The 26992-nt window shown below is 44.3% G+C and overlaps 1 protein-coding gene across 4 annotated transcripts in view; it reads right to left on the bottom strand.

Moving 5' to 3' along the window:
* erg (ETS transcription factor ERG) overlaps nt 1-26992 on the bottom strand; it is a 349104-nt gene that overhangs the window by 203169 nt on the left and 118943 nt on the right. For all 4 annotated transcript variants that reach the window (XM_070893851.1, XM_070893852.1, XM_070893850.1 and 1 more), the window contains one exon: nt 5373-5475. In XM_070893851.1, coding sequence (XP_070749952.1) covers nt 5373-5429 — 57 coding nt within the window. In that variant the 5' untranslated portion in view covers nt 5430-5475. The remainder of the gene's footprint in view (nt 1-5372; nt 5476-26992) is intronic.

The raw sequence follows: 26992 nt of genomic DNA, 5'->3' as shown, positions 1-26992 counted from the left end.
TCTTATCTGAAAGACGGCGGTTCCAACAATGCTGCACTCTGTCAGCACTGTACTGAAGTGTCAGTTGAGAATACGTGCTTAGGTGCTGGAGTGGGACTTGAACCCTTGACCTTCTGACAACATGTAGCCAAAACCAACCAGACATCCCAACCCACTCTTGCACATCTAGTTAGTGGCTACTATAAGGAGCGACCACAGAACAGACCACTCATGAATAATGGGCAATTGGAAAATAATTAAGTGACTGCAGTAAAAGGTATAAACAATAGCTTTTTAAAAATTCAGTCAGTGGATGCGGGCGTCGCTAGCAAGACCAACATTTATTGCCCATCCCTAATCACCCTTGAGAAGATGGTGGTGAGCCATTTCAGAGGGCAGTTAAGAGTCAACCACATTGCTGTGGGTCTGGAGTCACATATAGGCCAGACAAGGTAAGATGGCAGATTTCCTTCACTGAAGGACAGTGAACCAGATGGGTTTTTATGACAATCCAGTAGTTCCATGGTCACCATTACTGACACTAGTTTTTTCATTCCAAATTTATTTAATTAATAGTTAAATTCCCTAGCTGCTATGGTGGGATTTGAACTCATGTCTGCAGATTATTAGCCTAGACCTCTGCATTACTAGTCCAGTAACATAACCACTATGCTACCATATCTCACAGCTTATATCCATTTATATTATGAAGCCCTCATAGGACATAATAAATGTCCCAAAGGGCTTCTCAGAGGTGAATCAGATGGTGAGCAGTGTTAGAAAAAAAGAGTTACCAGAATTAATGAAAAGCCAGATCTAAGAAGTAGTTTCTAAGGCGGCTTTAAAGGGCACAGAGAGATGTATTTGAAAGAAGGGGATTTAGGGAGGGAGTAGGACCAATACAGCTGAAGGCTCTGTAATGTAATGTGGTCATTTTAGTGCAAAACAAATTATAAGATGTTGAGAAGAGAAGCTGGGTGGAGCTGTCCTTTTACCTCCGGGGTTTGTGTTTGAATCCAACTTAGACTGATGGATGAAACATCTGACAGATGTAAGAATTTTACATTAAATGAGTTGAGGCAGTTTCCACCCAGTTCCTGATGGGCGCAGGTCCACAGCGCAAAACCAGCCATAAATAGACATTTTCATCATCTTGTTTATGAAGCAAGTAATGATGGGGATGTTCCTCTGAGATTGGGGTTAAAGACAATTGGGTGAAATTCCCTCTATGTGCCAGCTATAGCAATATCAGAAACATGTTCATAGAAATAAAATCTGTCTCCTAGAAATTCGGGTGGTTTGTGCCACCCGATAGCGCTGTGAAATGGCACTTTTCCGCCAGCTGGTGCCGGGTATCGCAGCGGACGTCATTTTGGTCAGGTTTTCAGTGCCGGCGGTAACTGCTATCAGCGAGAGCATTTTAATGAGGTGGAACATGACATCAAGTGGCCTGCAACGCAGAGCTGACGCTAGCTCATTCATTTTGGAGTTCTGCGCTCGCGTTGCCGCCCGTGCTAGTTCATGCCAGGATTTTCTGTCACTAACAGACCATTCGGCAGCACTAATGGCCATGACCAGTCTGACAGGCCTTATGAGGATGGACACCGGAACTTCCAACACCTCCTTTGCCAAGTTTCTTCTTTTAAACTTCATTTTTTGCCCATCAGTGGCGAGGCGATGGGAGCTCAGGGGATGGTAGGGGTTGGGGGTTTCATTTTCTAGCAGCTTTCCGGGAGGCCGGCAGTGTCTGTGGGTCAGTAAATCAAGGGGTGAGCTCCATTGCAAAGATTGAAGATGATCTCAGATAAAAAATCTCTTTTATTTGCATTCATGTCATAAAGAAACAAAAAAAAAATCAATAAACATGGAGTGGCAGCGAATATTGTTGGAGCAGGTACGGCAAATATTGGGGCCGTTCTTTTCTTTCCCGCTCCCCTACACTGTGAACGGGAGACAGAGGAGACCTTTGGCCTCCTGAGATTAGTGCTGCAAAGAGCATGTTGCACTAGCCAATCACCACCACGCTGATGATAATGAGCAGGGAGTACCTGCCTGCGCTCTCTCAGCCGGCGGCCGTTATCTTTGGCCACCAACGTTACCAGCAGGTTTTCAGCATTTTACAATTTCTAGGCCTGTAGCTCTAATTTGTACCATACAATACTGGTTCTTCTAAGGATGGTACCGGGTGTAATACATGGGATCATAATCCCTCGCCCACCATCAACACTTCTCAAACTGAGGGTGAAAATTAAAAAATTAAAATCACATTTGAGATGTTGGCCATATTTCCTGACTGGCACTTTTCATGTAATAAACACTTATATGCTGCAACTAAATATTTTTTTTAATGCAACTATTAATCTGTTTATTTAGTCCATCAACAAATGTTGGTATCCTTCTCCACATGAGCCACCTATTCTAATCCCACTCTTGTCACTCGCTTCCCACACCCTTTAACATTCCTCTTTTTCAACTAACGACATAAATACTTTTTAAAAGAATTTATTGATTTTGGTTCTAACCACCCTCTGCATAAAATATATTTTTTCTAACCTCCTGTGTAATTCTTTTTGTGATAAATTTTAAATTGGTGCCTTTGCAATACCATCTTCCCAACCAGGGAAAAGAATGTATATCACCATGATCTTGATGATTTCTATCACCCTTAATCTTCTCAGCTCTAGCGAAGAAAGACCTCCCTTCATTACTGTAACTACTCATTCCTACTAACATTCTGGGGAACTACATTACACCTTTTCCATTGCTTTTACATATAAGATATGTGTAAGATGCACTGCAGCAACTCGCCACGGTTTCTTCGGCAGCACCTTCCAAACCCGTGAACTCTACCACCTAGAAGGACAAGGGCAGCAGTCGCATGGGAACACCATCATCTGCAAGTTCTCCTCCAAGTTACACACCATCCTGACTTGGAAATATATCGCCCGTTCCGTCATCGTCACTGGGTCAAAATCCTGGAACATCCTCCCTAACAGCTCTGTGGGAGGACATTCACCACAAGGACTGCAGCAGTTCAAGAAGACGGCTCACCACCACCTTCTCAACGGCAACTAGGGATGGGCAATAAATGCTGGCCTTGCCAGCGATGCCCACAAATAAAAAAAAATATATATCCTTTCTATAATGGTGTACCCATAAACATATACAATGCTTCTACAGCAACCTAACTAAGATTGTGTATACGTTCAACATTACCACCCTGTTTTTGTATTCTATGCTTGGAGATACAAAACCAAGAATTCTGCTTTCCTTTTTTATGGTGTCATCTAGTTGCCCTGTCACCTATGATAACCTGAACATCGAGGTCTATGCTCCTCTACTTCATTTAACATCTCATTATTCAAGCATATTTAATTTTTCTTACTTCAGTACGTATTATTCCACATTTTTCTACATTGAACTGCAGCTGTTATCCAGCCTAACAATGACCTCCCATGATCTTTAGCAATCCTTGTCACAAAGTGGTCACATTTGGCAAAGACACCAAACTAGGAAGGACAGTGGAATTGGAGGAGTCAGCTCAGAATTGAGAGGTTGAGTCAGAACTTCTGCTATTTCCTCTCTCGCTTCCCTCAGGATCCTTGGGTATAAATCATCATGTCCCAATGATTTATCTACATTAAGTTTGAGTCATTTTTTTAATACAATCTCTCTTTGAATAATAATCTCTGCTAACAGTTATATACCCACCTCTGGTGGTTCTACAATTCCAATATTTATCTCCTCTGTGAAAACAGAGACAAAATACTTATTTAATATAATGAAAAAAAATACTGCTGATGTTGGATGTGAAATACAAACATAAAATGCAGCAGGTGGAACAGCATCCGTGGAGAGAGGAACAGATGCTGCCTGACCTGCTGCGTGTCTCCAAAATTTTCTGTTTTTATGACTTATTTAGTATCTCTGCTGTTCCATCACACTCCACTACAAGCTTGCCTCCTTCATCTCTCATTTCCAAGTTTGCTGACGACACAAAACTAGGTGGGATTGTGAGTTGTGAGGAGGATGCAAAGACTCTGCAAGGCGATTTAGATAGGTTGAGTGAGTGGACATGCACATGGCAGAAGCAGTACAACGTGGATAAATGTGAAGTTATCCACTTTGGTAGCAAAAACATAAGGGCAACTTATTATTTAAATGGTGATGGCTTGGGAAGTGTCAATGTACAGAGGGACCTGGGTGTCCTTGTACACCAGTCATTGAAAGCAAACATGCAGGTGCAGCAAGCAGTTAGGAAGGCAAATGGTATGTTGGCCTTCATTGCAAGAAGATTTGAGTATAGAAGCAAGGATGTTTTACTACAGTTATACAGGGCCTTTGTGAGACTGCACCTGGAGTATTGTATGCAGTTTTGGTCTCCTTACCTAAGAAAGGATATACTTGTCATAGAGGGAGTGCAGCAAAGGTTCACCAGACTGAATACTGGGATGGCAGGACTATTGTATGAGGAGAGATTGGGTCGACTAGGCCTGTATTCACTAGAGTTCAGAAGAATGAGAGGGGATCTCATTGAAACGTATAAAATACTGACTGGGTTGGACAGACTGGATGCGGGGAGCATGTTTCCTCTGTTTGGGAAGTCTAGAACAAGGGGTCACAGTCTCAGGATATGGGGTAGGAAATGTAGGACTGAGATGAGGAGAAATTTTTTTCACTCAGAGGATGGTGAACCTGTGGAATTCTCGACCACAGAAGGCTGTGGAGGCCAAGTCACTGAATATATTTGAGGGAGATAGATAGATTTCTAGAAACAAAAGACATGAAGGGGTATGGGGACAAAGCCGGAATATGGTGTTGAGATAGAGGGTCAGCCATGATCATATTGAATGGCGGTGCAGACTTGAAGGGCCGAATGGCCTACTACTGCTCCTATTTTCTATGTTTCTATGTTTCTATTGCTTCTACCTTTCCTTGACTACTCCCTTAATTCTAACATACCTATCTAAGTCTTCTTACTGGCTTTTACATACTTTCGTAATTGGCTGCCGTACGTCCTGTTAGACATTCTGATCGCCCTATTTGCAGCTTTCCTATATTCTTTACATTTTCTATGGCTTTCTATTTTATTATTTTGCCTGGACCATAAGAAATGCTTCTTATTATTAGTTTCTAATTTAATCTCCCTATTCATTCATAGAACCCAACCTTCGGTCGATGGACCCCTTTTCCATCCTTACTGGAACATACTTACACCAACTTCAATGGAAAAATAAACTAGGAGTGGTGTAAGATAGGCTGCCGGCTTCCTACGAGTCCATTTTGCGTTACTGGCAAAGACCAATTTCACCCGTGTTATCTTTTTCAAAAATACACATTAGATTTTTCATTTAGAGCAGTGCTACTTTATAACTATCAAACTGGAGTCTGACCTGTTGTTGCCGTGTGGAAGGCGGGTTTTTTCCGACAGCGGGTGTCATGGTCAACATCGACAGCCTGGACTTTCCATTCAGTTGATGTGTGATGACGTCCTCACTGAAAGATTAAATTTGTGATGACCGTCACTGCAAGATCACTGGGACTTTGATCCTCAACCTGTTGTCATGAAATAACACTGCTCTAATACGCTGCATCTTTTTGAGTAGGTAAGGTATCTACTGTTTGAACCATGGGTCATACCAAGAGGAGCAGGGGTCAGAATCTCAAATTATGTAAGACCAGGTTCTTTTCCCAGAGAATAGTGGATCTGTGTGACCCCTAAATCCTGACAAGCGAGAGCTCGAACTATTTCTGGCTGCGAAGGAAATCACCTTGTACAAAAGGTATGACATTAATCAGGGTCTCCTGGATTAGCTTCGATCGCCGAAAGGGTGGGAGAGGAATTTTTCAGGTTTTTTTTTTCCCTAATTGCCATGGGTTTTTATCAGATTATTTGCTTCTTCCAGGAGGTTATATGGATTTCAGGTGCGACGGGGAGTTTATTTGTTGTGATGCACAAGGCATCGCCATTGTGTGGAACAGGCTGGACGGACCAGAGGGCCTTTTCCTCTCCGTCATTTCCATATGCCCGTGTGAATCACGTGACTCTGCCACAGCCGCTCACCGAAGCACAACCCCTGCTTTAAGTGTACGGCTCTTGCAGTGTTTCACATCATGCTATTATATTTAGAATGCAAATGCTTTTTTTTAAGGCAGGCAAATATTTTCATTTGAACTAGTGCAGCCACTGTTTTTTGGTTTTGAACTAGACAATCTGATTTTGGGGTTGTTTGCCCCGGTGAGTTTTATAACTGAAGAACAGACAGAGAAAGTCCAGGTTTAAACCCTCCCATTTTAAAATGGCATTTGGACCACATACAATTTGATCCACCCACCAGGGCTTGCTCCTTTTCCGATATTTAACTGGGCATAAGAAGGAAGATCTTGCATTTATATAGCGCCTTTCACAATCTCAGGCCCTCCCAAAGTACTTCACAGCCAATGAAATGCTTTTTTGAAGTTTAGTCATTGTCATATAGAGAAACGCAGCATCTGATTTGCACATAGCAAGGCCCCATGAACAGCAACGTGGTAATGACCAGATAATCTGTTTTATTGATGTTTGTTGAGGGATAGATGTTCGCCACAACACCGGGAGAACTTTCCTGCTCAATGTTGAAAAGTGCCATAGGGCCTTTTACATCTACCTGAGAGTTTAATGAACCAGCCGAAAGACGGCACCTCTGACAGTGCAGCATTCCCTCACTGATGTGTCAGCCTAGAACTACATGCTTGCCTCTGGAGCACGGTTTCAACCTACGACTCCTGACTCCGAGGCAAGAATGCTCCCACTGCGCCAAGGCTGACACTAGCAGTCAGCCTCTTCTGAACATTAACTTCAGGCTAATCAAAAGGCAAAACATTGCAGATGCAGTTCCAACAAAGGGTCGATGCCTGAAACATTATTAGGGCCGATTTTAACTCCCGATGGGAAGCTGGTGGAAGCGGGCAGTAATGCCTTGTGGGAGTGTAATGCCAAGGCCTGGCAGATTTTAATCAACGGGACTCTTTTGAATACTGCCATTTCCGGTGGAAAGCGACAACTGGCCGGCTTGGGAGGAAGCAGGTAACTCCGAGAGGGGAGAGTGTTCCTATGGTCTCGCGGCTGGAGGAGGGGTGCGGGAAGGTAGGGGAGCCTGAGGCAGCTGAAGCACGGACAATTCCTGTTAGGCCTCCTCCAGGCCCCATCATAGAAAGTGTTTTTTTATACTTACCTTAGCGGACTTCGCTGGGCTCCCAGGTTTATCCGGTGGGGTGGGCACAATGGGTGTCCCGCTCAGGAGCAGGTTAAGATGCCATCGGGGTCCCATGTATGTCAAGGGTCCCCGATTTGCATTTATTAATGAGGCTCCCATCTATGAGGCTCATTCACCACCAAAACCAGCACAGTTAAAACTGCAGATCATTAGGAATGAAGTAGGAAATGGAGCCGGTCATTTTAACTGTATCCTCCCCACTCCTTCCCCACCAATCGGGGAGAATTAAAATTTCCCACCATAACTCATCTGTTCCTTCCACAGATGATGACTGACCCGCTAAGCGCTTCCAAAACTTTCTGCCTTTGTTACTAACATCAGGCTATTTGCTCAACTTCAGAAGAGCCTGTTGTGTAGGTTGTATTTGTAACATGATTATTCAGCTTTCCTCACACTTACACGTATCGAAGTATTTTCTGCAGTTTTGCAGCCCTGTGCTGTTGTGTGAAAGTTTGCCAACATTTCAACATATGTTTTCCTCCTTTTCCACCAGTTGTTTTCCCCCTACTCTTCTTCCTCTCCTGTAGGAGTTGGCCTCTTGCTGATATAGGCCTCCGCGTGAGCGGGTTTCCCTCCTGTACTGCTCCCCAAGTGTGCCTTTTGGGATGGGATAATCCACTATGGGAGGAGGCATCATGGAAGAGCCCCACCCTGTCCGAGTCCATTCGTCCACACACGCAAAGTCACCAGCAGCAATCACCGGCTAGTGTTCAGGAGAGCGGAACTCTGGCTGACTTTTCCCTCTCTAACCCACAGTCCTGAGGCCATTGAATCCACCCCAAACCACTTCCCCAGCCAAAACCAACAAAGACTGGGGATCAGACCTGGGACCTTCCTGTTCTGTATGGTCACTTACTGCTTGGACCAGCTGAGCCCTCAGGGAAACGAATAGGTCAAAGATTAAAGTCTGCTCAAGTCTGACTGCACTTTAACAAAAATTGCCTGTTTGATTTTGCTAAAACTAGCAACAGCACCCCCTACAGGCAAGAAAGATCAGGGCTCCACATCTCCACCGCCACCTCACCGAGGGGCAATGAGGCCGATTGCAACGCTTCCAATTCAGCACAGACCACGGATCAAACCTGGGATCTTCCTGGTGGGTGTGTGTTTGTGGGTGTGGGTGCAATCCTGGCATATGTGGCTAAAAGGATGGGTGCAGCACTTATACTGCAGAAAGAAAACATTCTCGGTGACACAATACATTTGTTCAGCAGAAAATCTAATTTACAAAACAGGAAAATATCCAGATAAAGTGCATGTGCAGGAATCATTACTGCCGCGTGCTCGATTATACGCAGCTGGAAGAGATTTTCTGGTTGAGCAATAATCGTATTTCTTTGCAGAACGTGTCGGCCTTTATTCATGGTGCATAATTTAGAAAATCAAAAAGGCCTGCAGTGCAGACTCAGTCCTGGGCACAAGGGCTGCAGCCCAGACTCTTGTTGTCTGAGCACGCAGCATGACAGATAATGTGTATGAAGATTTGCTCTTCAGTTCATCGGGCTCTGTCAATATAATCTCTCCCATGTGGGTACCCTTCCTGTGGTGCACAATTATACAAGCTTCAAACCGAGTCATTATCTAACATTTAAGACGGGTGAGATCAGGAATCCCCAATCTGGAGATTTTCATCTATATATGATCTTTACAAAGCGAATCATATATATATATTTCATCATCATCATCATCATAGGCAGTCCCTCGAATCGAGGATGACTTGCTTCCACATCAAAAAGTTCACAGGTGTTTCAATGAAGGCCCTAAAATTCCAGGTCCCGAAATAAATCTTGAAGGGTGGAAATGCCTGTGCGTGGATTTTTATTAACGTGTGGTGGCCGTTGCACACCAGCCACTACACCGGTTTGACAGAGCTAGGTCTTGGTCCATTTGCAAGGATTAACCAAGACGACTGGAGACCAGCTCTGCTGCACGGGCCAAGTGTGCACACATATCGCAGTGTGGGCTGACCCGTGCTGCCCCTGGACCCTCGCCTCTCCTGGGCCCTGTTCACATCCCTCTACAATCTCTCGCCGCTTCTTCGCCCTGACCACGCCATTCCTGCTGGATCTTGGTAATGTCCCTTTTCACTGCCGTTGTTCTCCTGCTCCAGCACGTGCTGCTCCCTGGAGTGGTATGCCACCACGCTGCTCCTTCCTCTCCCCGGCCTGCTCCGATGGTGCTCACAGGCCAGGGGCCACTCAGTGACTTGTGCAGTGTCAGCTGTGGCTCAATGGGTAGCACTCTTACCTCTGAGTCAGAAGGTTCAGGGTTCAAGTCCCATTCCATGAATCTAGGCTGACACACTTTTGGATGAGATGTTAAAAACTGAGGCCCTGTCTGCCCTCTCAAGTGGACATAAAAGATCCCATGTTACTATTTTGAAGAAGAGCAGGGGAGTTATCCCCGGTGTCCTGGCCAATATTTATCCCTCAATCAACATAACAAAAAAACAGATTATCTGGTCATTATCACATTACTGTTTGTGGGAGCTTGCTGTGAGCAAATTGGCTGCCGCATTTCCCACATTACAACAGTGACTATCCTCCAAAAGGATTTAATTGGCTGTGAAGCACTTTGGGATGTCCTGAGGTCTTGAAAGACGCTATATCAATCCAAGTTCTTTCTTTTATATATATATATAAATTATACCAATAACTATAGTCAATTGGCAACATGTCATTATATGGATACGCTATGAATACCTATTAGCTATCATTTGTATCCCACCAGTTGCTGACCTGATGACTCCTGAAGGACAGAATTGCAAGTGAGTTCTGGTCAGCACCACGACTAGGATATAATTCATAACTCATACGATTTTATCATGGATTTTGTTTGTATTATCTGCTACAAAATTCAGGTTTAGCTGCCTATTAAATCCCCCCTAAGCACAATGGCTGAATTTTAAAAAGGAGGTAATTAAATCAAAACTTACACAAAAATACACCATGATTGTCACAGTACCCCACCAGTATCTCTTCAATCTAAGGACACTACTGCTCACTGTAGCTAGTATGTATTTTTCTATTTCTCACACTACCTCCCTGAGTAAGACAGAGAGCTTAGTGCAAACTTGTGCCAAATTGTGTGCAGTTTTATGCGATGTTAAAGTAGTTAGGATGTGATCCCATGTCTGCAGAAAGTTTGCTGATATCTTCAACAGTAGCTCTCTGCTCTTGATTATTATAAGAACATAAGAACATAAGAAATAGGAACAGCATTAGGCCATATGGCCTCTTGCGCCTGCTCCGCCATTCAATAAGGTCATGCTGATCTTTGACCTCAACTTCACTTTCCCGCCCTATTCCTTGATTTGCTTAGTTATCTGATGATTCCGACAAGCAATTGTGTACAATTGAATGGGATTCCTACTAGGAACTAGGCTGAGATTTGCACAGCCAGCAGACAGAGGAGACTTTGGATACCAACATTCAATTGAAATTGGATTCAATCCCAGGGCAAGCCAGTTCTGCTAGAACATGCGGTATTGAGAAATGGGGTTGGTATTTAGTAGCATTTCTGATCAAGCGGTTATCCACATCAGTCTGGAAGTTTTCACATTTCTATTTTAGTAAAACCCACATGTATGAGATTAAAAAGCCAACAAAAGCAACTGCTGGAAATCTGAAACAAGAACAAAAAATTCTGAAATATAACATCTCAAAAGAGATAAGGCAAATAAACATTGTGTGGAGATTCTTCATCATCCACCTGTCTGAGTCCCATCATTAACAACCTGTCTGAGTCGCATCTTCATCCATTTGTCTGAGACCTTTCATCATTCACCTGTCTGAGTCCCATCATTAACAACCTGTCTGAGTCAAATCTTCATCCGTTTGTCTGAGACCCTTCACCATCCACCTGTCTGAGATCCTTCACCATCCACCTGTATGAGACCCTTCACCATCAACCTGTCTGAGACCCTTCATCATCCTCCTGTCTGAGACCCTTCATCATCAACCTGTCTGAGACCCTTCATCATCAACCTGTCTGAGACCCTTCACCATCCACCTGTCTGAGACCCTTCATCCTTAGGCCAGAGAGCCTAATATCGGTGGTGGGAAAGTTATTGGAACCGTTAGCAGGGACAAAATAAACTTTCATTTGGAAAGGCATATGTTAATCAAGGAGAGCCAGCACGGATTTGCTAAAGGTAAATCACGTCTGACTAACTTGATTGAATTCTTTGATGAGGTAACAGAGAAGGTTGATCAAGGTAGTGCAGTAGATATTGTATGTTTGGACTTGCGGAAGGCATGTGACAAAGTGCCACACAGGAGGCTTGTTAAGAAGTTGGAAGCCTGTGGAATTAAGGTCAAAGTGGCAGTATGGATAACAAATTGGCTCAGTGACAGAAAGTAAAGGATGCTGGTTATGGATATTGTTCAGACTGGGAAGTGATATGCAGTGGTGTTTCCCAAGGGTCAGCTTTGAATCCATTACGCTTTGCAATTTTTATAAATGACCTGGACTCGGGTGTAAGGAGCAGCATTATAACATAGAAATATAGAAACATAGAAAATAGGTGCAGGAGGAGGCCATTCGGCCCTTCGAGCCTGCACCACCATTCAATAAGATCATGGCTGATCATTCACCTCAGTACCCCTTTCCTGCTTTCTCTCCATACCCCTTGATCCCTTTAGCCTTAAAGGCCATGTCTAACTCCCTCTTGAATATATCCAACGAACTGGCATCAACAACTCTCTGCGGTAGAGAATTCCACAGGTTAACAACTTTCTGAGTAAAGAGGTTTCTCCTCATCTCGGTCCTAAATGACTTACCCCTAATCCTTAGACTGTGACCCCCTGGTTCTGGACTTCCCCAACATTGGGAACATTCTTCCTGCATCTAACCTGTTCAATCCCGTCAGAATTTTATATGTTTCTATGAGATCCCCTCTCATCCTTCTAAACTCCAGTGAATACAGGCCCAGTCGATCCAGTCTCTCCTCATATGTCAGTCCTGCCATCCCGGGAATCAGTCTGATGAACCTTCGCTGCACTCACTCAATAGCAAGAACGTCCTTCTTCAGATTAGGAGACCAAAACTGAACACAATATTCCAGGTGCGGCCTCACCAAGGCCCTGTACAACTGCAGTAAGACCTCCCTGCTCCTATACTCAAATCCCCTAGCTATGAAGGCCAACATGCCATTTGCCTTCTTCACCGCCTGCTGTACCTGCATGCCAACTTTCAATGACTGATGTACCATGACACCCAGGTCTCGTTGCACCTCCCATTTTCCTAATCTGCCGCCATTCGGATAATATTCTGCCTTCGTGTTTTTGCCACCAAAGTGCATAACCTCACATTTATCCACATTATACTGCATCTGCCATGCATTTGCCCACTCACCTAACCTGTCCAAGTTACCCTGCAGCCTCTTAGCATCCTCCTCACAGCTCACACCGCCACCCAGCTTAGTGTCATCTGCAAACTTGGAGATATTACACTCATTGATGTATATTGTAAATACTGAGCACTGAGCCCTGCGGCACCCCACTAGTCACTGCCTGCCTTTCTGAAAAGGACCCGTTTATCCCGACTCTCTGCTTCCTGTCTGCGAACTGGTTCTCTATCCACGTCAATACATTACCCCCAATACCCATGTGCTTTAATTTTGAACACCAATCTCTTGTGTGGGACCTTGTTAAAAAACCTTTTGATAGTCCAAATACACCACATCCACTGGTTCTTCCTTGTCCACTCTACTAGTTACATCCTCAAAAAATTCTAGAAGATTTGTCAAGCAGGATTTCCCTTTCATAAATCCATGCTGACTTGGACTGATCATGTCACTGCTTTTCAAATGCACCGCTATTTCATCTTTAATAATTGATTCCAACATTTTCCCCACTACTGATGTCAGGCTAGCTGGTCTATAATTCCCTGTTTTATCTCTCCCTCCTTTTTAAAACAAGTGGTGTTACATTAGCTACCCTCCAGTCCATAGGAACTGATCCAGAGTCGATAGACTGTTGGAAAATGATCACCAATGCATCCACTATTTCTAGGGCCACTTCCTTAAGTATTCTGGGATGCAGACTATCAGGCCCTGGGGATTTATCGGCCTTCAATCCCATCAATTTCCTTAACCTCAATTTCCTGACTCATAACGTTTGCAGATGATACGAAACTTGGCAAAGTAGTAGATCATGATGAGGATAGCTATAGGCTTCAGGATGACATGGACAGGATGGTGAAATGGGCAAAAGCATAGCAGATGGATTTCAATGTGGAGAAGTGTGAAATGATGCACTTTGGGAGGACTAATATAGAAAGACAGTATATTATAAATGGCACATTTTTGAAAAGTGTAGATGAGCAGAGTGTCTTTGATGTCCATATGCACAAATCCTTAAAGGTGGCAGGGCAAGTTGATAAGGTGGTTAAAAAGCATATGATTACTAGGTTTTATAAATAGAGGAATAGAATATAAAAGCAATCACTGATTAGGCCTCAGCTGGAGTATTATGTACAATTATGAGTACCACATGTCAGGAAAGATGTTAAGGCCTTAGAAAGGCTACAGAGAAGGTTTACCAGGATGTTACCAGGGATGAAGGCCATCAGTTATGAGGAGAGGTTGGAAAAGTTAGGACTGTTCTCCCTGGTACAGAGAGTAAGAGGTGACCTAATAGAGGTTTTCAAGATGATAAGAGGTTTTAATCGGGTAAACAGGGTAAAAATATTGACGAGTGGGTCAATAGAGGTCATGGATTAAAAATCAATGGAAAAGATCTAGCAGGGAAGGAAAGAGAACCTTTTTTTCCCACTAAGACAGTTGTCGGGATCTGGAACGCTCTACCAGAAAAGGTGGTAGAAGCTGATTCCATGAATAATTTTAAAGGGAAGTTGGACAGGTACTTGAGGATGGGGAACTTACAGGGTTATGAATAAAAAGCGGGGATGTGGAAATAAGCACGACTGACCTTTCAAAGAGCCAGCTCAGGCATGATGAGCCGAATGGCCTCCTGCTTTGCTGTAAATTTCTAAGATTCTATGTTCAACCTGTCTGAGACCCAAAAGCACAACCATTGATTAGGCTGAGGGCGGATGTATTCCCTCCAATTTTTTTGGCATGGGTAATCTTCCCCTCATCTTCCCAGCTCCAAATCCCTGAATTGCCCCTATTATCTCCTCCAACTCTTTACATGTGGTTGACACGCTACCAAGTTTTTGCACCCAAAACAGCTACCCGTCTTTCTTCTTCTTTGTAGATTCTCATGGACCTGCACTGTCTTTTCACCGTTGTTATATCTATGCACAGACATAGGCCGGAATTTTCATGGTGCAGAGAGGGTGAGTTCGGAGGCGGGTCAGCTGTCAAAATGGAAATGATTGACAGCGGGTCGGGAGCCCGCTGTCAACCTGCCTCCAAGTTAGTCGTCCGGGGTCGGGACTGAAGGCTGTTAACAGACCCGACACCAAGCGACGGGGGAGGCAATTTACATCATTAAGAGCTAGTAAGAGCCAATTAAAGACAATTTTACCCTCTTCTTACTATTGTTTCAGTTTTTTGATGAGATTCACAGTGCTCGGGGATCATTTCAGGTAAGTAGATCAGATTTTCAATGAGTATACATTCTCCTGAGTAGCTGACAGCTGCAAATGTATTAACGCTACCATTTCACAGATGTTCACTTTGCAATCTTAGAAGCTGGAGCCTTCAGGATTTGCAATACACCTTTGAGCTTTATGCAGGTTGGAAGTGTTTAGAGTAAACTCTCTAAGAAGGATTATGAGAGTAAACTAGTAAGAAATATAAAAACAGATATAAGAGCTTCTACGGGTACATAAAAAGGAAGAGAGTAGCTAAAGTAAATGTTGGTCCCTTAGAGGATGAGACTGGGGAATTAATAATGGGGAACAAGGAAATGGCAGAGACTTTGAACAAATATTTTATATCGGTCTTTATGGTAGAAGACACTAAAAGTATCCCAATAGTGGATAATCAAGGGGCTATAGGGAGGAGGAACTTAATACATTCACTATCACTAAAGAAAAAGTACTCGGTAAAATAATGGAACTAAAGGTGGACAAGTCCCCTGGACCTGATGGCCTGCATCCTAGGGTCTTAAAGGAAGTGGCTGCAGACGTAGTGGATGCACTGGTTGCAATCTACCAAAATTCCCTGGAGTCTGGAAATCTCACAGTAGACTGGAAAACTGCAAATGTAACGCCTCTATTTTAAAAAGGGAGACAGAAAGCAGGAAACTATAGACTAGTTAGCCCAAAATCTGTCATTGGGAAAATGCTGGAATCCATTATTAAGGAAACAGTAGCAGAATATTTGAAAAATCATAATGCAGTCAAGCATAGTAAGCATGGTTTTATGAAAGGAATATCATGTTTGACAAATATGCTGGAGTTCTTTGAGGATGTAACGAGTAGGGTGGATAAGGGGAACTAGTGGATGTGGTGCATTTGAATTTCCAGAAGGCATTCGATAAGGTGCCACATAAAAGGTTACTGAACAAGATAAGAGTTCACGGGGTTCAGGGTAATATATTAGCATGGATAGAAGATTGGCTAACTAACAGAAAACAGAGTGTCGAGCTAAATGGGTCATTTTCCACAGGGATCAGTGCTGGGGCCTCAACTATTTACAATATATATTAATGACTTGGATGAAGGAACCGAGTGTAATGTAGCCAAGTTTGCTGATGATACAAAAATGGGTGGGATAGCAAATTGCGAGGAGGACACAAAGAATCCGCAAAGGGCTATAGACAGGTTAAGTGAGTGGACAAAAATTTGGCACATGGAGTATAACGTGGGAAAGTGTGAGGTTATCCACTTTGTCAGGAAAAATAAAAAAGCAAATTATTATTTAAATGGAGAGAGATTACAAAATGCTAGAATACAGAGGGACCTGGAGGTCCTTGTGCATGAAACACAAAAAATTAGTATGCAGGTACAGCAAGTAATCAGGAAGGCAAATCGAATGTTGGCCTTTATTGTAAAGGGGATAGAGTATAAAAGCAGAGAAGTCCTGCTACAACTGTACAGGGTATTGGTGAGGCCATATCTAGAGTACTGCATACAGTTTTGGTCTCCTTATTTAAAGAGAGATATACTTGCATTGGAAGCAGTACAGAGAAGGTTCATTAGGTTGATTCCTGAGATGAAGAGGTTGACCTATGAAGAAAGTTTGAACAGGTTGGGCCTATACTCATTGGAGTTTAGAAGAATGATCTCATTTAAACATATAAGATAGAGGGGGCACGACAAGGTAGATAGAGGATGTTTCCACTCATGGGGGAATCTAGAACTAGGGGCATAGTTTCAGAATAAGGGGCCGTCCATTTAGAACTGAGATGATGAGGAATTTCTTCTCTCAGAGGGTCTTAAATCTGTGGAATTCTCTGCCCTAGAGAGCTGTGGAGGCTAGGACATTGAATATATTTAAGGTGGAGATAGATTTTTGAAAGATAAGGGAGTGAAGTGTTATGGGGAGCGGGCAGGGAAGTGGAGCTGAGCCCAAGATCAGATCAGTCATGATCTTATTAAATGGCGAAGCAGGCTTGAGGGGCCAAATGGCCTACTCCTGCTCCTATTTCTTATGTTGTTATGTTCTTATATGTTCTATCCACTATCACCTCCTTGTGACAACCTCTCTCACCATTAACAGATCGCTTCTGTCATCTCAACTTCAGCTGCCATCTATTCCATCAGCATTGGTGCCCTTGAAAAAATCTCACCTTGGTCCTCAGAATCCCATCACAATCAGCATCAACACCAACATCACCTGGCACACCAGCATCACCAGGCACACCAGCATCACCAACAAAAACACCAACCTTCTACGCAATTAACTGATGCTACACAGGGCATCAGCACCTGAGCACATTGCTGCCCAGGAGGCCAGGGATGGCCTCACCATGGCCAGATTTACTTCACTTGATGCTGTACACCCTGGCTGCCACATGATGTGCCAGATTGGCACTACCCTACACCAGTACCATAAAGCATCTCTACAATGACCAAGCCATTCCTTTTACACTCATCACCATTGCGGGGGGACCGTTATGGCTTACCATTCACTGCAACTCACGAAGCCACTTCCAAAGGTGCACACAAATCTGTCCAAGAGCGCAAAGTGTTGAAAATAAAGATTTCAATGTTTGACACCACATTAACAGAAACTTTACATGAATATTGGCTAAAAGACTGAAGTCACTACCCTTTTGTATTGTTAGTTGGTATGATTGGACAAGGATGAAGGTGAGTGTGAGGTGTGGCTAGTGAAATGGGGTGATGTAGATAGAGAGAGAGAGAAATGGGTGGAGGTGCAAGGTAAGTTGGTGTGAGTAAGGATGTGCAGGAGTAGGGTCGGGAAGGCAGAGTGATGGGGATGTGATGAGTGGCACAGCAGAAATCAGTTGAGTGTGGCTTTGGAGTAACCTTTCGAGATCTATTGAGATCATTGAAAGGTTTGCGCCACTGCAGCCAGGTCCTCTTGATGACATTTCTGCTTGTGCCCTCCTGTGCAATATGCAACCAGGCTGCGTTGGTCTCCTGGGGAGGTCTCTTGCATCTTTGGAAGGGAAAAGAACCTCCCTGCATTGGAGGGAGTCATGGGAGATCCTGGGTGCAGCCGTGCACCTCTGTACAGTGTTTGTCAGTGTTTGCAGCACCTCAATGCTGTAGAACACTGACAGTGCAACTGCCAAAGTCAATGTGGCCATGGTCCCTTTCAGGAAACCAGCTGATGACGTGTCATCAAATGATGTCATCAGACCTGCTTTCGTTTAATTGGCCGGGAACCTCGCTGGGCGCCCTAACAAGATCCATCATCGTAAAATTACACGGAGAGAGCAGGCTGTAGCCAACAGCGGGCTGGAACCTCGCTGAAGACCCCGGCTGCCCTGGACTCACCACGGTTGGCGAAACCGCGGCCTTAGATTATGCTGGGACATTCTTTAAATAAAAACCCTCTGTTTTAATCCAGGACTGAATTAACACAAATGTAACTCAGCAGCAACAACAACAACAACTTGTATTTGTACAGCGCCTTTAACGTAGTAAAACGTCCCAAGGTGCTTCACAGGAGCATAATAAGTTAAAAAATTTGACACCGAGCCACATAAAAAGCAATTAGGGCAGGTGACCAAAAGCTTGGTGAAAGAGGTAGGTTTTAAGAAGCGTCTTAAAGGAGCATTTTAAAGGAGGAAAGCGAGGTTTGAGAGGGAAAGGTTTCGGGAGGGAATTCCAGAGCTTAGGGCCTAAGCATAGAAGGCACTGCCACCAATGGTTGAGCGATTACAATCAGGGATGTTCAAAAGGGTAGAATTAGAGGAGCGTAGACATCTCGGGGTGGGTTGTGAGGCTGAAAGAGATTACAGAGATAGGGAGGGGCAAGGCCATGGAGGGATTTGAAAACAAGGATGAGAATCTTGAAATCAAGGCATTGCTTAACCGGGACCCAATGTAGGTCAGTGAGCGCAGGGGAACTCTTGTAGAAGGTTATCTCAGAGCTTCATCCAGGAGTATTACATTAATATTGAAGCTTCTAAAGAAAATACTGCTAACTTTTTAAATCAAGCATTAAACCGTTTAAAATAAATGTAATGGGTTTAAATAAGTGGATTAACAATTCCCTTAAAATAGCAGACAGAGAAATGTCATACAAAAACATTAAGCTGGCATATCGCCAACAGTGATTTCTAAGGTATACCATCTTTGCCCATAAAAGATGAATAATATTTAAACTAAAATTAGCTGAGGTTTCACTTTTAAAATCTTGGCTGGATTAACTTCCGATGGACAATACCCATGGTCAGAAATGATTCATATAAAAAGAAATGAATTGGACAGTTTGGCAAAGAAATGCCCAAATCTGAGAAAATCTCACTCTTGAAGGCTTCCAATAACTTCAACGGAGAGAGAGAAATATATTAGTTGGGATGGAGAACTCCCCGGAATCTCATGGTACAGGGCTTGGCTCTTGGCTCTGCACACACAGTTAAAAGTTACAGCAAAGAAACTCTGACCCAAAGGGACATGTTCTCCACACATTGATGGGGTTTTATCTTACACAAATTGCAATAGTTCTAACAAATAATATGTAGGTGAAATGCACTTCTTGGTTCATGCTGAAGTTTGACCTTAATGTAGTTAGAGCATAAGAACAGGACGAGGCCATTCAGCCCCTCGAGCCTGTTCCGCCATTCAATTAGATCATGTTTGATCTGTATCTTGACACCATCTACCCGCCTTGGTTCCATGTCCCTTAGTACCCTTGCATTAAAAAAATTCTATCAATCTCAGTTTATAAATTTTCAATTGAACTACAGCCTCAAGAAGCTTTTTAGGGGAGAGAGTTCAGGATTTCCACTACCCTGTGTGTGAAGAAGTGCTTCCTGACATCACCCCTGAATTATCTAGCTCTAATTTTAAGGTTGCACTCCCTTGATCTGGACTACCCCCACCAGAGGAAATAGTTTCTCTCTACCTACATTACCGAGGCTTGGAAAAAGAAAATTGCCATCACATCAAGATTGAAGGACACGGTTCAAACTCTAACAACTTCCATCGCACTCCGAAGGTAATTCATCGTGAAAAGCGTTTTGAATAGTTTTGATGTGATAAGGTGCTATATAAATGAAAGTATTAGTGCAACTATTAATGGTTCTGATTGTAATTTTTTTGGCGAGATAACCTTTATTTCTTTTACTAGTAAAATGGGAGAGCGATTGGACTGACTTGTCGATGAAAACAAGTCAGCTGCCCTCATAGAAGGAGGGAAAGGAAAATATCCACATTCTTTTAGTTGACCTGTGCTGCTTTTAGAATGAAACCCTTCCAGCAGAACCAAATCCATCTGTTCAGGGTTGAATAATGTAAACTGAAATGTTAGACTGATATCTTGGGGACCAATTGCCTTTGGGGATCAGGGAGAAATCTCACAGAATGTTTTTTCTTGGAAACATTTTAGGGAAGAGGAAAATGGCATTAGATCCAACAAACCCATCCTTTTGATAAATCAATCCCTCTGAGCTCGTTTCATGCCATATCCTTAAGTCCATTCCCTCCACAGAACCACTTTTCTTGAATGTATTGTACTGTATGTGTAAAAGTAATTAACTTTTAGCATTGTTGTTGCCAATTTAAGTGTATCTAAGGGTTAAGTCATGGCAGGTGAGCTCGGACACGTGTTATGCTCCTCCTGTACTATGTGGGAAGTCAGGAACACTTCCGGTGTCCCTGACAACTACATGTGCAGGGCGTGTGTCCGCATCCAGCTCCTGACGGACCGCGTTGCGGAGCTGGAGCTGTGGGTGGATTCACTCTGGAGCATCCACGATGCTGAGAATGACGTGAATAGCATGTTTAGTGAGTTGGTCTTAACACAGGTAAAGGATCCACAGCCAGATAGGGAATGGAAGACCAACAGGAAGAGCAGTGCAGGGAAGGTAGTGCAGGGGTCCCCTGCGGTCATCCCCCTGCAAAACAGATACACCGCTTTGGGTACTGTTGAGGGGGATGACTCATCAGGGGAGAGCAGCAGCAGCCAAGTTCATGGCGTGGGTGACTCTGCTGCACAGGAGGCAGGAAAAAGAGTGGGAGAGCTATAGTGATAGGGGATTCGATTGTAAGGGGAATAGATAGGCGTTTCTGCGGCCGCAACCGAGACTCCAGGATGGTATGTTGCCTCCCTGGTTCAAGGGTCAAGGATGTCTCGGAGCGGGTGCAGGACATTCTGAAAAGGGAGGGTGAACAGCCAGTTGTCGTGATGCATATAGGTACCAACGATATAGGTAAAAAATGGATGAGGTCTTACGAGACGAATTTAGGGAGCTGGGAGTTAAATTAAAAAGTCGGACCCCAAAAGTAGTAATCTCAGGATTGCTACCAGTGCTATATGCTAGTCAGAGTAGGAATCGCAGGATAGCTCAGATCAATACGTGGCTTGAGAAATGGTGCAGAAGGGAGGGATTCAAATTCCTGGGACATTGGAACCGGTTCAGGGGGAGGTGGGACCAGTACAAACTGGACAGTCTGCACCTGGGCAGGATTGGAACCAATGTCCTAGGGGGAGTGTTTGCTAGTGCTGTTGGGGAGGAGTTAAACTAATATGGCAGGGGTTGGGAACTTATGCAGGGAGACAGAGGGAAATAGAAGGGGGGCAGAAGCAAAAGTTAGAAAGGAGAATAGTAAAAGTGGAGGGCAGAGAAACCTAAGGCAAAAAGCAAAAAGGGCCACATTACAGCAAGATTCAAAAGGGGCAAAGTGTGTTAAAAAGACAAGCCTGAAGGCTCTGTACCTCAATGCGAGCAGTATTCAGAATAAAGTGGATGAATTAACTGCACAGATAGCAGTTAACGGATACGATGTGATTGGCATCACGGAGACATGGCTCCACGGTGACCAAGGCTGGGAACTCAACATCCAAGGGTATTCAGCATTTAGGAAGGATAGACAGAAAGAAAAAGGAGGCGGGGTGGCGTTGCTGGTTAAAGAGGAAATTAACGCATTAGTAAGGAGGGACATTAGCCTGGATGATGTGGAATCGGTATGGGTGGAGCTGCAGAATTCCAAAGGGCAGAAAACGCTAGTGGGAGTTGTGTACAGACCACCAAATAGTAGCAGTGAGGTTGGGGACAGCATCAAACAAGAAATTGGGATGCGTGCACTAAAGGTACAGCAGTTATCATGGGCGACTTTAATCTACATATAGATTGGGCTAACCTAACTGGTAGCAATGCGGTAGAGGAGGATTTCCTGGAGTGTACTAGGGATGGTTTTCTAGACCAATATGTCGAGGAACCAACCAGGGAGCTGGCCATCCTAGACTGGGTAATGTGTAATGAGAAGGGACTAACTAGCAATCTTGTTGTGCGAGGCCCTTTGGGGAAAAGTGACCATAATATGGTAGAATTCCTTATTAAGATGGAGAGTGACAAAGTTAATTCAGAAACTAGGGTCCTGAACTTAAGGAAAGGTAACTTCAAAGGTATGAGGCGTGAATTGGCTAGAATAGACTGGCAGAGGATATTTAAAGGGTTGACAGTGGATAAGCAATGGCAAACATTTAAAGATCACATGGATGAACTTCAGCAATTGTACATCCCTATCTGGAGTAAAAATAAAACTGGGAAGGTGGCTCAACCATGGCTAACAAGGGAAATTAAGGATGAGGCATATAAATTGGCTAGAAAAAGCAACAAACCTGAGCACTGGGAGAAATTTAGAATTCAACAGAGGAGGACTAAGGGTTTAACTAAGAAGGGGAAAATAGAGTACGAGAGGAAATTTGCAGGGAACTTAAAAACTGACTGCAAAAGCTTCTATAAATATGTGAAGAGAAAAAGATTAGTAAAAACAAACGTAGGTCCCTTGCAGTCGGATTCAGGTGTATTTATAATGGGGAACAAAGAAATGACAGACCAATTGAACCAATACTTCGGTTCTGTCTTCACAAAGGAAGATGCAAATAACCTTCCGAATGTACGAGGGGACAGTGGGTCTAGTGAGAATGAGGAACTGAAAGATATCCTTATTAGGTGGGAAATTGTGTTAGGAAATTTGATGGGATGAAAGGCCGATAAATCCGCGTGTCCTGATAGTCTGTATCCCAGAGTACTTAAGGAAGTGGCCCTAGAAATAGTGGATGCATTGGTGATCATTTTCCAACAATCTATTGACTCTGGATCAGTTCCTATGGACTGGAGGGTAGCTAATGTAATGCCACTTTTTAAAAAAGGAGGGAGAGAGAAAGTGGGTAATTATAGACCGGTTAGCCTGACATCAGTAGTGGGGAAAATGTTGGAATCAATCATTAAGGATGAAATAGCCGCCCATTTGGAAAGCAGTGACAGGATCGGACCGCGTCAGCATGGATTTATGAAAGGGAAATCATGCTTGACGAATCTTCTGGAATTTTTTGAGGATGTAATTAGTAGAGTGGACAAGGGAGAACCAGTGGATGTGGTGTATTTGGACTTTCAAAAGGCTTTGACAAGGTCCCGCACAAGAGATTGGTGTACAAAATCAAAGCGCATGGTATTGGGGGTAATGTACTGACATGGATAGAGAACTGGTTGGCAGACAGGAAGCAGAGAGTCGGGATAAACGGGTCCTTTTCAGAATGGCAGGCAGTTACTGGTGGGGTGCCGCTGGGCTCAGTGCTGGGACCCCAGCTCTTTACAATATACATTAACGATTTGGATGAAGGAATAGAGTGTAATATCTCCAAGTTTGCGATGACACTAAACTGGGTGGTGGTGTGAGCTGTGAGGAGGACGCTAAGAGGCTGCAGGGTGATTTGGACAGATTAGGTGAGTGGGCAAATACATGGCAGATGCAGTATAATGTGGATAAATGTGAGGTTATACATTTTGGGGGCAAAAACACGAAGGCAGAATATTATCTGAATGGCGGCAGCCTAGAAAAAGGGAGGGTGCAACGAGACCTGGGTGTCATGATTCATCAGTCACTTAAAGTGGGCACGCAGGTACAGCAGGCGGTAAAGAAGGCAAATGGTATGTTAGCCTTCATAGCTAGGAGATTTGAATATAGGAGCAGGGAGGTCTTACTGCGGTTGTACAGGGCCTTAGTGAAGCCTCACCTGGAACATTGTGTTCAGTTTTGGTATCCTGGTCTGAGGAAGGACGTTCTTGCTATTGAGGGAGTGCAGCGAAGGTTCACCAGACTGATTCCAGGGATGGCTGGGCTGTCATATGAGGAGAGACTGGATCAACTGGGCCTTTATTCACTGACGTTTAGAAGGATGAGAGGAGATCTCATAGAAACATATAAGATTCTGATGGGACTGGACAGGTTAGATGCGGGAAGAATGTTCTCGATGTTGGGGAAGTTCAGAACCAGGGGACGCAGTCTTAGGATAAGTGGCAGGCCATTTAGGATTGAGATGAGGAGAAACTTCTTCACTCAAAGAGTTGTTAACCTGTGGAATTCTCTACCGCAGAGAGTTGTTGATGCCAGTTCATTGGATATATTCAAGAGGGAGTTAGATATGACCCTTATGGTTAAGGGGATCAAGGGGTATGGAGAGAAAGCAGGAAAGGGGTACTGAAGGAATGATCAGCCATGATCTTATTGAATGGCGGTGCAGGCTCGAAGGGCTGAATGGCCTACTCCTGCACCTATTTTCTATGTTTCTATGTTTCTACCCTTCAAGGCACTCCCTAGTAACTTATTCCAGAGCTCTATTGCCATTTGGGTAAAAATGTTTTCCTTGACTTCCCTTCTCACTCCGAATGTACCCTGACATACTAACATCAGTAAAACAGATTACATGGCATTATCTCATTGCTGCTTCTGGGACTTAGCTGCACGCAAATTGACTGCCACTGTTGTAATGTAGGAAATGCAGCAGCTAATTTATGCACAGCAAGGTTCCCACAAACAGCAATGAGATAAATGACCAGGTCATATTTTAGTGATGTTGGTTGAGGGATAAATATTGGCCAGGACGCCAGGGCAAACACTTCTGTTCTTCTTCGAAATAGTGGTATGTGATCTATTGCATCCACCTGAGATGGGATTTCACTTTAACACCTCATCTGAAAGACGGCACTTCTGACAGTGCAGCACTCCCTCAGTACTGCACTGGAGTGTCAGCCTAAAATCTACGCTCAAATCTTTGGAGTGGGACTTAAACCCACAGCTCCGAGGAGAAAGTATACCCGAGCATAGAGTCAGCAGCCTAGAAATTCCGGAGCGGACAATTTTGAGCACTTTTCCCACACAGGTTCAGTACCCTGTGCCACAATAGAGAAGCCCCGGATATTGGGCCTGGACCACATCAACAGAAATCAGTGTTACGGAAAGAACCTTACAAGAAGATGCCGATCGGGTCGCAGCGGCCTCAGGTAAGTAAAGGATCGTAAACTTCAGGGTGGGGTGGGGGGGAAAGGGTAATTGGTGGCTGGGGGGGAGGGGGATCGGTAGTCAGAGAGCCTGGAAGCTTTTACACGGGGTTTCCACTGCGCTCCCAGGGCTGTAACAACAGTGGAGTGGGAGAAACTCCAGGGAAATTCCCCCAATAAAAGAGAAGATATGATACAGAAAACAAAGGTGGTTGGACCCAGGTTTGGTTTTTCCACAACATTTCTGGTATTCGATACCCAATTATAACCAGCCCCAGAGGAACGCAAATCTGATTCAAGCATAAGCCTAAGGCATTGAATGTGTGAAACTGCAGCCTATTCATTGTTATCATATGGGACCTCGGATCCAAACACACCACTTAAGTACATGACTTCAAGATTCAAGCCTATAACATTCCACAATTATCCAGCTTTTAATGCTCAGCTCTTGACATATGGTCGGTTCATTGCCAAATTTTACCGAGAGACAACAGTGTATTTTAGAAATCTAATCACTCCTCTTTAAAATATGGACTTACGTTATGTGTTTTGACTAGATCGCTGAATGAATGATTGAATAGGCCGTGGTAAAAGAGGTTTACAAATTGTTCACTTTTCATGCAGTTTGCAGACACCCTAATCCCAGCCGAACTCCAATCCAAGAATAAAATTTCTGGTAAAACATGGTGTACCTTCAGCAGATTTGACTGTCATCGTCATCATCATCATCATAGGCAGTCCTTCGGAATCGAGGAAGACTTGCTTCCACTCCTGAAGTGAGTTCTTTGGTGGCTGAACAGTCCAATACAAGAGCCACAGACTCTGTCACAGGTGGAAGGGATGGGTGGGACCGGTTTGCTGCATGCTCTTTCTGCTGTCTGCGCTTGATTTCTGCATGCTCTCGGCATTGAGACTCCAGGTGCTCAGCACCCTCTCGGATGCACTTCCTCCACTTAGGGCGGTCTTAGGCCAGGGACTCCCAGGTGTCAGTGGGGATGTTGCACTTTATCAGGGAGGCTTTGAGAGTGTACTTGTAGTGTTTCCTTGGCCCACCTTTGGCTCGTTTGCCATGAAGGAGCTCCGAGTAGAGCACTTGCTTTGGGAGTCTCGTGTCTGGCATGCGGACTATGTGGCCTGCCCAGCGGAGCTGATCGAGTGTGGTCGGTGCTTCAATGCTGGGGATGGTAGCCTGGGTGAGGACGCAGATATTGGTGCGCCTGTCCTCCCAGGGGATTTGTAGGATCTTGCGGAGACATTGTTGGTGATATTTCTCCAGCAGCTTGAGGTGTCTACTGTACATGGTCCATGTCTCTGAGCCATACAGGAGGCCAGGTATTACTACAGTCCTGTAGACCATGAGCTTGGTGGCAGTTTGGAAGGCCTGGTCTTCAAACACTCTTTTCCTCAGGCGACCGAAGGCTGCACTGGCGCACGGTGTCCAGGGCCACGCCGTGGATCTTGATGACTGGAGGGCAGTGCTGTGTGGTGAGGCTGGTGGAGGACCTTTGTCTTACAGATGTTTAGCGTAAGGCCCATGCTTTCATATGCCTCAGTAAATACGTCGACTATGTCCTGGAGTGCGGCCTCTGTATGTGCGCAGACGCAGGCGTCGTCCGCGTACTGTAGCTCGACGACAGAGGTTGGGGTGGTCTTGTATCTGGCCTGGAGATGGCGCAGGTTGAACAGCTTCCCACTGGTTCTGTAGTTTAGTTCCACTCCAGCGGGGAGCTTGTTGACTGTGAGGCGGAGCATGGCAGCGAGAAAGATTGAGAAAAGGGTTGGGGCGATGACGCAGCTCTGTTTGACCCCGGTCCGGACATGAATTGGGTCTGTAATGGATTCGTTGGTAAGGATCATGGTCTGCATGTCGTCATGGAGCGATAGTGTTAAACATGATGTTAGCTGTAGGAGTGAAGTTGG

The sequence above is a fragment of the Pristiophorus japonicus genome, chromosome 11, assembly GCF_044704955.1.
Source record: "Pristiophorus japonicus isolate sPriJap1 chromosome 11, sPriJap1.hap1, whole genome shotgun sequence".
In the NCBI taxonomy this organism is placed as follows: Eukaryota; Metazoa; Chordata; class Chondrichthyes; family Pristiophoridae; genus Pristiophorus; species Pristiophorus japonicus.
Note: the sequence above shows the minus strand (reverse complement) of the source record. Positions and strands in the feature narration are given on the sequence as shown.